This window comes from Budorcas taxicolor, chromosome 6 (genome assembly GCF_023091745.1).
Source record: "Budorcas taxicolor isolate Tak-1 chromosome 6, Takin1.1, whole genome shotgun sequence".
Classification (NCBI taxonomy): Eukaryota; Metazoa; Chordata; class Mammalia; order Artiodactyla; family Bovidae; genus Budorcas; species Budorcas taxicolor.
Window position 1 is genome coordinate 94,030,921 of NC_068915.1, and position 13,059 is coordinate 94,043,979.

The 13,059-nt window shown below is 40.6% G+C and overlaps 1 protein-coding gene across 1 annotated transcript; it reads right to left on the reverse strand.

The window, feature by feature from the left end:
- Window positions 1-3,035: 3,035 nt before the first annotated feature.
- On the reverse strand, window positions 3,036-11,534 carry NAA11 (N-alpha-acetyltransferase 11, NatA catalytic subunit). Its single transcript, XM_052642315.1, has 2 exons — window positions 10,833-11,534; window positions 3,036-3,132 (listed from the first exon to the last, which is right to left on the reverse strand). The coding sequence occupies exon 1, from the start codon at window positions 11,532-11,534 to the stop codon at window positions 10,845-10,847; it is 690 nt and encodes a 229-aa protein (XP_052498275.1). The 3' UTR covers window positions 3,036-3,132; window positions 10,833-10,844.
- Between the last annotated feature and the right edge of the window lie 1,525 nt (window positions 11,535-13,059).

Genomic DNA, 13,059 nt, shown 5'->3' on the forward strand with positions numbered 1-13,059 from the left:
CAGCAGATCTTCCCGAACCTGGAATTGAACAGGGGTCTCCTGCATTGCAGGCAGATTCTTTACCTGCTGAGCCTACCTTCTAATATAATAGAAGATGTCAATTATTATCACTATATCTCATATACTGTATATATAAATTTTGCTTTACACATTTTGATCAAATAGGTTTGGAATTTTTATTAAAATCATTAAGTCATCAACCTAATATGACAAAACTCCTAAGACAAACAAGATTTGCATGTGTATTTAAGAATGAGATTCTAAATTATTTGGGGTCTAATACAAACCAACCTATAGGCCAGTCACAGGTATTCTGGACTAGTTCCATGTCTTGAGATAACTGTTAAAGACATCTACAAGTCAAGGTGTGATACCTGGATCAGCAACATCAGCATTGCCCATCAGCAACATCAGCACTGCCCACTGTCCAGGAGCTAGTCAGAAATGCAGACACTCAGCATCCCCACCACCCCTCGCCACTTACTGAAACAAAACCTGCATTTTAACATGGTCCCCAAGTGACCCATCTGCGTGTAAAAGCTTGAGAAAACTTCCTTTCAGCTATTTCAGAGTGCTTATCCTTTCCTAGTTTACCCAGCTTTGGACTAACTTCCAGCATCCCTCTCTGCTCCTCACGCATATCTACTTCCCCATCATTGTTTCAGTCATTTTCGGTTCCTTATTCTTATCTCTGAAGAGAAAACACACAGATTCCAACTAGGGAACTCACAGACTTCATTCACAAGTTTCTATTAGCCAGAGAAAACCCTGCATCTTAATGATTCGTGTTTCTGAACAGTATGCTCACAGACCTGAGCCCACCCAGATAGTTTCTTTAAAGCACCAAGTACAGGAGTGGGTGTGGGTCATTTCCTACAGCTAGTCCAGGGGTGTTCACCACTGACTCTCCTACATCTTTGTTTCAAAGTCCTGCTTTGGTCTCTCTCGGTTTGTACTGGGTTGGCCAAAAACACTTGGGTTTTTCCACATCTTATGGAAAAACCCAAATGAAGTTTTGGCTAACCCAATACTTAAGTAAAAAGCAGTCAGCCCATTAAATAATAATAACAATAAGCCCCATGTAAAAAGAACAATGCTATTACATAAAGCAATATCACAGGCTCCCACATTTTCTGTTGCAGAAAGCTATTGCTCCTGCTAAATCATGGTGATTACCCTGGAACCACCTGGGAATGTGCTAATTTATGCCCAAAGCGATATTAGTTATTATTCTTTTACTTTCATTATCTAAGTAGTCACAGTGCAAACCAGGTAGGTTGCTATAATTCTGTCTTCTTCCGGTATGAGACTGAGAAAAAGGATCTAACAGTAATGTAAAAAAGCTGCCAATAGTTTTAGTAAACAACACTGCAAGAGTCAGGCATCATTTCTTATCTTGCAATTACTCCAGTTCCTATCATCAAGTTAGTAGGGAAAGTCATGTGCTGGGTGCCAGAGAGAAATCATTCAGGTAAGCTGAGGCTACTCCTTCTGTTTCTCCATCTGCTAAGCTGTTAACACGAAGACATATTGACAAGGGCTCAAGGAAAACATGGAATATTTCACCAGTAAGATTATGCTGCCCTAGAGACAGATGTTAGAAAGCTGTAAAAATTAAAAATAAAGAGATAAATACATGCTTGAGAGGAAGGAATAAAATAGTTTTAGAGTTGGGAGAGAAAATTAAAAACAGTAAAGATGGAAAGATGGATGAGAGGTTTGTAATGTCAAATCCTCACGTAGGAAAAAACTTTTATGTCTGCCTCAGGCGATCATTTCCTATTAGGCAGGCATTCTTAGAGTGCATTCTTAGAGTAGATTTCTAAGAAGAGCTTAGGAGGGCTGATTATGACTACAGAGAACAGATTTCTCTGTTGTCATCGGATGGTTAATGTCAAGGCTTTAACTTTAAACCATACACACTAGTTTTCATAAAAATTTAAACATGAGAAAAATTACACGCTATGGTAATTCACATTCAGTGAACAGAAAAACATTAAGTAATGATAACGATTTTATCTGGTGACCTCTGCTGCACTTTGTCAAAAGTGGTCAAAATGTTTTGCCTTTACTTATTTTTACTGGGGAAAACAGTAAACAGGATTATAATAGTGGGTTATATAAATATTTACAAAAGACATATAGTTGTCACTTGTCAACACATTTTATAACTCAATTCTCCCTTTTTTTGCTATTGTTTTCACACTTTTGTAAATAAAATGCAAAAAGGAACAAGAGGAAAGTGAAAGGAATTTTGGCTTTGAATTCAAATAACTTGAGTTCAGGTCCTAGATATTTACTTTGCCTCTTTGAGCTTCAGGTTCCCCATCTATAAAATAGGGATAACAATACTTAACCTCCCCTAATTGCTGAGAGGATTAAATATACTGGTAATAAAGGCCCTAGCACTGTACCTAAACATTATAGGTTTTCAATAAACAGCAAGTTATGTCACTAACCAAAAAAAAAAAAAAAAGACACAAACAAGCAGATTAGATATTCCAATTTAATTACTGGTTGTCCTTTTCTTAAAATCTCCAAGTTCTGATTGCATAATAGAAGCCCTTACCACTTCCTCCCACTGGGAAGGAGGAGAATACTTCTTCAAGAAAGGAGAGGACATGACAGCGGACAGGTTCCTGGAGAAAGGAAGGGGAAACAGAATACTTCTACCAGAAGAGGTGAAAAAGGAAGAGGAAGGGGGCATGAGGTCTGACTTGATGGTCCTGACTACCCCCTCAAGAATGAAAACCCAGAGAAACAATGGCAAAAACTAAAAGCCTGGGAGCTTTGGGAGTTTTCCCCATTTCCTGTTCTGTATCTTACAAAGGGACAACCTTACAAGTCAACCACACCCAACAAAGGACTACTACAAACACAATAAAATGGCAGGAATGATGTGAGCAGGCCAGGAAAGGTTCGGTGATGGCAGGCCTCAAACTTCCTTGGCACTCGCACAGCAGGCTCTTGTGTCCACGTATTCCGTCATGATCCTGGTGGGGTATGTGGAAGGTTGAGAGTGAGAAGCCATTGGGGTTGGCCTGAGATGACCCCCGAGCAGATGCTACAGAGTTCACGGGATAAGCCAGGACTCAGAGAGCAGATGTGGTTGAGACACGAGGACCTGCAATGCTGTTGAGAAGTGAAAAGAGAGCAAGTGAGTAAAGGAGGGCAATAGACTCTGAGAGAATAAAATCTGGGTTTAACCAATAACAGATTCTGGCAGCAGATCAACAAGGCACTAATAGCCAGTTTAGACTCACTGTATCTCCATGGGAGCCAGTGAGAATTCAGATGATAGCACAAAGAGCCACATGCAAATCTGAGGCTCTCTCCCCTCTGTGGTGAAGACACATGAACTTTTCTTGACATCTAAGTTAGGAGAAGGGGATGACAGACGTTGAGATGGTTGGATGGAATCACTGACTCAATGGACCTGAGTTTTGGGTAAACTCCGGGAGTTGGTGATGGACAGGGAGGCCTGGCGTGCTGCAGTCCATGGGGTGGCAGAGAGTCAGACACAACTGACCGACTGAACCAAATCAAAAAGCCATTTCTTCCAGGAGAAAGAGGAGTGGGGAGAACAATGAAAGGCTGAGATCTACCCCAAAGATCTTGTTTTAAACCTAAAGAAACTATGACACTTTTGCTTGCCATCTTCAAATTCTACCCCATCCTACTCTACTCAAAAAGAAATTTATCCAAAAAAAAAAAAAAAAAAAGAGAGAGAGAAAAAGGAAATTTATCTCAATTCAAATGAAATGAAAAGGCTTTTTAGCTCTTGATAAGCTATATGTAATGCGTCCAATTCTAGAAGTCATATTTTCTTTCTGTGAGACCTGGATATGAAACCAAACTACCCATTATGTCTCTTTATTCATAACTTAAAAGCATTCTAATTACAATAGGTAATAGGAAGTAATGCCTTAAGTACATTTTCTCTCCTTTCCATTTTAAAATTCTACATTGGTAATTTGGAAGAGTCCTTCCCTCCTTTCAATGACTATATACTGAGAACTTACAATGAAGGAATAATGTGTCAGGAGTTAAGGAAATGAAGATAAATGAGACATGGTGGTTGTTGTTCAGTTGCTAAGTAATTTCTGGCTCTTTGCAGTCCCATGGACTGCAGCATGCCAGGCTTCCCTGTCCTTCACTATGTCCTGGTATTTGCGCAAACTCAAGTCCATTGAGTCAGTGATGCCATCCAACCATCTCATCCCCTTCTCCTTCTGGCTTCAGTCTTTCCAATCATGAGGGTCTTTCCCGAAGAGTTGGTTCTTTGTAACAGGTAGCCAAAGTATTGGAGCTTCAGCATCAGTTCTTCCAATGAATACTCAGGGTTGATTCCCTTTAGGATTGACTGGCTTGATCTCCATGCAGTCCAAGGGACTCTCAAGAGCCTTTTCCAGCACCACAGTTTGAAAGCATCAATTCTATGGCACTCAGCCTTCTTTACAGTCTAATTCTCACATCCGTACATGACTACTGAAAAAACCAGAGCTTTGACTATTTGTCAGCAAAGTGATACTTCTACTTTTTAATACACTGCCTAGGTTTGTCATAGCTTTTCTTCCAAGGAGCAAGCGTCTTTTAATTTCATGGCTGCAGTCACTGTCTGCAGTAATTTTGGAGTCCAAGAAACTGGGACATGGGCCCTATACTTAATAAGGTAGAAAGGTTTGTGTGATATGTGAATGGAATATATAAGTTAAAGAAAAGCTAGTGGACTATTGCTTCCCATTACTGAGTAGCTGCAAATAAAACAACCACACAACCTTAAAATTGTAAAGATGCATTGTTTTCCCATCTATCAGATGCACACAGAAGTAGTAAGATAAAGGCTATTAGGCACAGGCCAGTTAAAAACCATTTTTGTACAAAATCACAATTTTAGAAAAGCCAAAATCATAATTACAGAGAAGTCAGTTCCCAGAATAACAACAGTGAATCAAGCAGGATAGGCAGAGGCATATAATACAAAATGTTATTTTTGAAAAAAAGTGTATTTGCTGTCATGGAAGATGTGGGAGAATAGGCCAGAAAGTCTATCATCATTATCTTTTTTAATTTGTTTCAAACACTGCTAAAAGAGGCATGCAAAAGAAGTTATATAAAAAACAATTCTATAAGTTCTTTTAGCTTTCTTGGTAAATATTGCTTGATACAATTAAGACATTAAGGTAAAATATGAATATTATTAGTCCTTAACTTATTAGCTTATTAAGTTCAAATTCTTACACTACTAGGATTCCTTAAAGACAGGCAATGGCAGCCTGAGAAATATGTTAATTGTTGACATGACTTTTCGAGAACAAAACAGAATTTTATGCCTTGGAACTTAAAAAAAAATCCTATGGTAGTCTGAGGATTTCAGTCTGAGAAACAGCACTGCAGAATATTTCAGGAAGGCTCTCTGAACCACAGCCATTCACAGAATAACTGTTATTATCGTCTCTTCCTTACCTTTTCCACCATAGAGCTCCGTAGCATGAAAAGAGTATAACATTTAGGAAAAGCTTCTGCTTTTATCAGTTACCTCTAGCAAAGTTGGTATTTCAGTCATCCTAAATATATACATGGCACACTGACTGAAAAGTGACATTGTTAGAGATTATAAATAATCCAACAAATGATATCTATCTGATTAGTATTTCAAAACAATATTTTATCTCTTCCCACCCCCCTCCCCTCTATCTTCATACAGCGCAGCAGCATTTGAAATCTATGGTTTCTGGCATATCTGGGGTAAGGTTATACTAGGAATTTACCAGACCTGTCAGTCTCTAACTTTCTTCCATATTTCATGATATCATTCCAGTTATAATTAGTTGTCTGGTAAAATTAAGAACAGTCTATTTCAGTGAATGCTCATGTGAACATTTAACAACTTTCTGTTAGGATGACAGCTTAGCGACAGAAAGGATAGACCAGAAAGGGAGAGTCACTCAAGTAACCTTGGTTAACTCAATATTGCCAGCTCAATGGAAAATTCTAAGATTCTGCAATTTTTTCCTTTTTGTTATTAATCATCCACATATTTCTTGTCAGGAGCATCACTTTGACGGCATTCCTGCCTTAACTAGCGTGTTTTGAACTGACCTGTCTTCATTGCTATGGCTCCTTAGAAACTCTGCTGTTGACGAGCATTGATTCAGCTGAATGCTTTGACATTCAGCTTGTCAGTGAGAGCTATTTTAATCATTAAGATGCATCTCCCTTCCAAGGCTGCAAACTGTTGCTGCTCATACACAACATTCTATCACTTGATTACTGTGGAGAAGAAAAAGAGGCTGGATGGTACCTATCACTGCAGTTTAAAAGCAAAAATTTACAGAATAAATAACTGTGTGTGAAGCACTGTGCTAAGCAATTTTCAGGCATTGTCCACTTAATCTTCACCCTGGTGGAGTCCCATCATCTGAGTTTGCATCCCTGTTTTCCACTTACTGTCTGAATGACAGGCACTTCTCATCTGTAAAATGGAGCAATGCATTTTGCACGTATGTGTGTGTGTGCTAAGTCACTTCAGTCATGTCTGACTCTGTGTGACTCTACGGATTTAGGCCGCCAGGCCTCGCTGTCTGTGGGATGGATTCTCCAGGCAAGAATGCTGGAGTGGTTTGCCATTTCCTCCTCCAGGGGATCTGCCCAACCCAGGGATCGAACCTGCGTCTCTTATGTCTCCTGCATTTGCAGGCAGGTTCTTTACAACTAGCACTACCTGGGTACCTCCTTTAGAGGGATTTTAGGAGGATTAAGTGAGACAATTCACAAGTAGTCCCTATAACACTACCTCTGACACAGTGTTCTCACAGTGTTATCAGTGACTTTTATTACCATTTTGTAGAGGAAGACATCCAGTCTCCTTCACCAGCTGCCCTATTCACCATCACTTCTAAATCTTCTAACTTTGTCTCCATTGTCCAGACCCAAAAGAAGATAAGGAAAAATGAAAAGTTATTTCTTTCAGGACTTTCTTCTGTAGGTATTTTAACTCCAGTTCCACAGGGGGAATGCCACAACTGTGGCTGGATAATACTTTCGTTGTATTAACCTTTTAATTTTTGTCTCTATTCTTCCTTTTCTCACAGAAGTCTTTTCCCAACCAGGCAGCTAAGTGTATGTCCTAATAAACCCCTGCTGAATGGGACAAAGGTGAGGGATGGTAACTGCAGCTTTAGACAATTCAGGGGATTTCCATGTAGAGGGGTCAATTCTTCCAGGCTTTAACCAGAGGATAAAGGCAGCAAGGTGGCAGGGTCCCAGTTTCCCATGCCAAGGTTTGTGCAAAAGACATGTGTGTCATGTGACTAAGCAGACAGCTCAGATAGCCTGGCAGAATTTTCTGTGGAGTGGGAGGGGGCAGCAGAGAGACCCCAGGCTCCTGGCCAGGCATGGAAGCAGAACTTCTCAAAGTCCAGAGCACCACTGGGGTGGTTCCCACTGTTGCAGAAACTATGCTGTGTGGTTACCAGAACTCATTCCTTTTCCTCCCAGGCATACAACTAAACTACACTATCTAATCTCCCCTGCAGGTAGTTAGGAAAATGAGACTGACTTTCAACACCTAGATAAACCTCTATGTGTATTATTTCCCCTTATCTTCAAGTTGAATGTATATGAACAAATGGAGGACATATGATTCTAGAAAATGGCACTGTATTAGGGGCTTTTACCCTGGGATCCATTAACTGAATTTGGGAGAACCATGAACTTGGATTTGGAACAACAACAACAAAAAATTCTGGATTTTCACTAGCCTCCAACTGAAATTTAGCATTTCCTTCAATTATGAATATAGGCACTAAGGCACAGTAGTGTGTTACAATACTTGCAACTTTATACAAATCACAGGTTTTCATATTACATTACAGCTGTTGGAGGTATCTCCAAATAGCATTTACACTCAATTTTCTTTCAAATACATAAATAACATAAGACCTTGATATTGGGGAAGATGGAAGGCAAAAGGAGAAGGGGATGGCAGAGGATGAGATTGTTATCTTGCATTACTGGCTCAATGGACATGAATCTGAGCAAACTCTGGGAGAGAGTGAAGGACAGGGAAGCCTGGTATGCTGCAGTACATGGAGTGGTAAGGAGTCAGACACAACTTAGCGTCTGAACAACAAAATAAGGTTTATTTTAAAATAATTTGATAACAGTATTAATAAAAATTGGTTTCCTTTGTAATCGCACAGATTTTCAAGCCTTGAAAAGGCAGTTTTCTGAGGTGTCCTTAGGCTTCACCAGATTCCTAAACAGGGCCAAGGAGCAGATAAGAGTCCTGAATGACTTCATGGAGAAGGGCCTTTCTTTTCCTCTCCCCTCCACATCCCTACCACATCGCTGACTCATACTGGACCGTGATGTGAGAAAATGTGTGTTATTGTTTTCAGTTATTGAGATTGGGAGATTAAGTTTTAGAACAACTAGCCTATGCAAATTAATACCCTTGCTACCAAAACTGCCCAAACATGGCAGAAAACACCTGAGACCTGAAGAGGCCTCTGACTGGAAAGGACCCAGAAGGGGCTCGTAAGGACCAAAGATTAGATGGAGCCAATGAAGATGTCGCAGCAGGTTCCAACATGGAAGGATACTGACGCTAAGTACAGGGAACACCTCTTTCATCTTAGAAATAAAGTCCAATTACAGTAATATAAAGAAACATTTCAGTTATTGCTGAATTTGGACACTGAGATTTATAACTGCCACATAATAATTTTCTTACAATTATTTATTTTCTCTTCCCCTGCTAAAGTGACAGTTTTGTTTTTTCATATCAGATATTAAGCAATCTCCAATTATCTTTGCTCACTTTCCTGAAGTAAGCAAAGATAATTACTTAACACAGATCCTTACTTACTCAGGTAGAGTATAACAACTGAAGAGAAGCTGATAACCACAAAGATGCTATATAATGTAAACATCAGCTTGTCCTAATCACTGGTGTATACCAAGCTCCAAGTCTCATGCCAGGCATATATAAATTTTTATGAATGAGTAAATGAATCAAATGGCATTTAACTATATGCAGTGTGTCACTCATAACTGGACTTTGTTATGTGAAAGTTGCTGCTTTTTTCATATGTAAGGGTAAGGTGACTAGAAGTTAAAGCTTCTAAATTGACCCCTCAAATCGTTAAGGTGTTACAACGTTCTTTAAGGGAAATTAAATAGTCTTTTAAAACTACTTTTCAGTGACTGGTTAATGGGTAGTATGAAGAACAATAATCGTTTTTGTTCTTTGACTTTTCATGTTGATTTTCACACATTATAGGGTGAAAAACAGCATAAGGAACCTCCCAAGTACCCATTACCCAACTTCAACAATTATTACATGTTGTCATTCTTATTTTTTCTATTTCTGCCTCCCTGACCTCTTTTTTTTTCTTTTTTTGTCATTTTGCTGGAGTATTTTGAAGTAAATCCAAGGCCTCATATTATTTCAACTCTAATTACTTCAATATACATCCTTACAAAAGACCCTGATGTTGGGAATGATTGAAGGCAGGAGGAGAAGGGGACGACAGAGAATGAGGTGGTTGGATGGCATCACCGACTCGATGGATGTGAGTTTGAGCAAGCTCCAGGAGTTGGTGATGGACAGGGAAGCCTGGCGTGCTGCAGTCCACGAGGTAGCAAAGAGTCAGACACGACTGAGCAACAGATCTGAACTGGTATCTCTAACAGATTAGGGCTTTTACAAACAATACTACAATATCATTTAGCTCACTTAACAAAATTATTAACAATTCCTTAATAGGATACAATCTGTGTTCAAGTTCTGCCTAGTTGTGTCAAAATGTCTTATATTTAGTTTGTTTAAACCAAACAACCTCCATAACAGTTGTATATGGTTAGTATATCTCTACAACTTGTTTTAATAGATAAATTCCTCCTCTCTTTTTTAAAAAATGACATTCATTTGTTGAAGAAATCAGATCATTTGTTCTGTAGAAATTTTCTCATTCTGGATTTGGCTGATTGTAATTTAACATGTCCCTATGTTTTTTTGTTTTCTTAATAAAAATGTTAGATCCAGGGTCTTCTTTGGACTCAAGATACATTTTATACAGACACACAGTATTTTCTTTGGGCAAGAATATTTCATAGCTGTCACTGTGCACCTCTTATTGCATTAGGAGGCACATAATATTTGTCTCCCTTATAGCGATGCTCAATCCCTGGGTTGAGAAGATCCTCTGAAGGAGGACATGGCAACCCACTTCAGTATTCTCGCCTGGAGAATCCACACGGACAGCGGAAACTGGTGGACAGTCCGTGGAGTTGCAGAGTTGAACACCACTGAGCAACGAAGCAGAGCACAGAACAGCACATGGTGATGCTACACTTGACCAGTGACTTCAAGTGTTGCTAGCTTGATCCATCATTGCAAACTGTCCCAACTTTCACCTAATGGCATCAGTCACTGATGACAACTGCCTGATCTATTGTTTCAAGAGTTTCAAAATGGCAACTTTATAATTCTAGCATTCTTTCTGTTTTTACTAGCTGTCATTCTATAAAGAAGACATTTCTTTCATAAACTACGTGCATATTCTGAAATACAATTCATATCGAAAAGGCAGGATAAATGTTGTTTCTTTTACTGAATTTAATCTACTTTCAGCATGGAATCCTATTAACTTCCTATAATGAGCAATGAGCTTCCCCCAACCCACTCTACACTCCTCCCCGAGGCCAACAGGGTGTTTTCACAGTGAAATCCGTTAGGGCTAGAATGGGATGGGATCTGGCGACCCAAGTATGGTGCAGGAATTCAGGGGAGATAGGAACTGGGTCAAGGAAGTGAGAACACTTACCTTAAGCAGGCTCTAGGAGGTGGAACCAGAGTCTTCTGAACTGTCCTGGGCATCGGGGCTTTCCGTGGATTCGCTGGGTTCCTTGCTGTCACTCCCGCTACCATCAGTGGCTGGGTTCTTCTCTTGACAGGCCACTTCTGAACCAGGAAGTGTGCTGCCCCGGGTCTCCTGGTTCTCCCTGGAGCCCAGCACCACATACCTGCCCTTCTTCAGCGGCAACTGCCTCCTCAGCTCATCTGCCATCTGCGACAGATCCCGCTTCATAGCATAAGCATCTTCTCCATCTGCATAGTATCTGGGTTCCACCTCACTAATCTGAAAGTTAAGAGTGTTAGAATAGAGGTGCAAGGCCGCCCGGTTACTCTTCCTGACGTGCAAGGACACGTACTTGGCGCTAAAGTTCTCAATCATGGCCCGGGAGGCCTGGTCCATCAGCTTCTGAGCTAGGCCCAGGCGACGGTGGGAACGCTTCACAGCCAGTGAGGTTATGTGTCCGTGAGGGACATCATCTGGGTCTTCCTCCATTTTGGCCAGGACGTAGCCCACAATCTTCCCGTCCTCGTCCTCAGCGATGTAAGAGAGCTGGGGCCAAGAAAGTCCATGGTAGAAATAGTATTTCATCTGGTAGTTCTCGGGAAGGCAAAGGAGGTTGCAATGTTGCATGTTCATCAGGTCGTCTGGCCGAGCATTGCGGATGTTCATGATGGCGGCAAGCAGCGAGCAGGATCTGACGGAGGAGACTGTGAGAAAGGCTACTGCCGCCAAACCCTGTTTGCCTCGGTGGAGTTTGAGTCCACAGGGCGGAAGCTGCCGAGCTGGATAGTGCGGAGACTGGGTGGCGGGAAGGCGGGACGACCAGCAGACGGAAGGGGCGGTGCTAAGGTGTGGCTTCCGGAAGTGCGCACTTAGTCCCAGCCAATGAGGTTTTTCACTTCACTGTGCGTCTGCGCACGCCTGACTTAGGGGGTGGAGCAGTGGAGTTCCTTGTGATCTCAATGATTTTAATACAATGTTTAATGTTTGATCTGTTGCTGACATTATTCTCTTATTTGTTCCAGCTGTAACTTTTTAATTTGGATACATCTGTATAAAAGTTCACAAACTGGATAAGCCCATGTAACCAGAATTTAGAGCAAGAACTAGAACATTTTGCAATTGCAAGCACCCCAGGACACCTTGACACCCACCCCTTTCCAGTGTTCCCTATCCCATGTCCCAAGTGTGACTATGACCTAGATTACTAACAGTCTTTATATACATGAGTTCATAGTGCAAACACTCTTTTTGTATCCCCTGGCTCCCCCAGCCCTACCCACACGAGCTTCCCTTGTGGCTCAACTGGTAATCCGTCTGCAATGCGGGAGACCTCCGTTCGATCCCTGGGTTGGGAAGCTCCCCTGGAGAAGGGAAAGGCTACCTGCCTCAGTGTTCTGGCCTAGAGAATTCCATGGACTGTATAGCCCATGGACTCTCAAAGAGTCGGACACAACTGAGGGACTTTCACTCACTTCTTTCCCCACCCAATACTTGTTTCAGCTACCTAGTTGTGTATAGTTGGGAGTTCCTTATACTATTTACTGTTTTATCTTCCATTGCTCCAAATACCACAGATCATTCACCCGTTGGACTGTGCTGGCCATTTGTATTATTTTTAATTTGAGAATGGTATGAATAGTGTAACAAAATGTTTTGGAGCATGTTTTTTTGTTGAAACGTGCACATTTACCTAGGATTATAATTACTGGATCAAACAGACTGTGATGTTCAACTTTTATATAAATACTGCCAAGCCTTTCAATATGGTTACTGTACATTTTCATCAACGTTTGGTATTTCCCCATCTTTTTCCTTTTAGCTATGGCATAGTGGGGTGCGGGGCTGGAGTGGAGTGCAGGGGCGGTTGGGTGGGGGTGGTGGGAGGGTGCTAGTATTATATTGTGTTTTTATTTTACATCCTACTGATGAAGTTGACCACCTTTTTTACATGCTTATTCATCATAATTTTTTTTTTTTGTGAAGTGGTTGTTCAAGTCTTTTTTTTTTCATTTTCTATTGGGTTGTGTGTATTTTTCTCAATATTAAAGAGCTTTTTAAAAATATATATTCTGAGTATAAATCTTTTGTCAGCGATATTTATAATTAATAGCATCCTCCCCTATTGGTTGATTTTTCATTCTCTTGTTATTTCTGACATCAAGTAGGAACTTTCAGTTCAGTTCAGTCACTC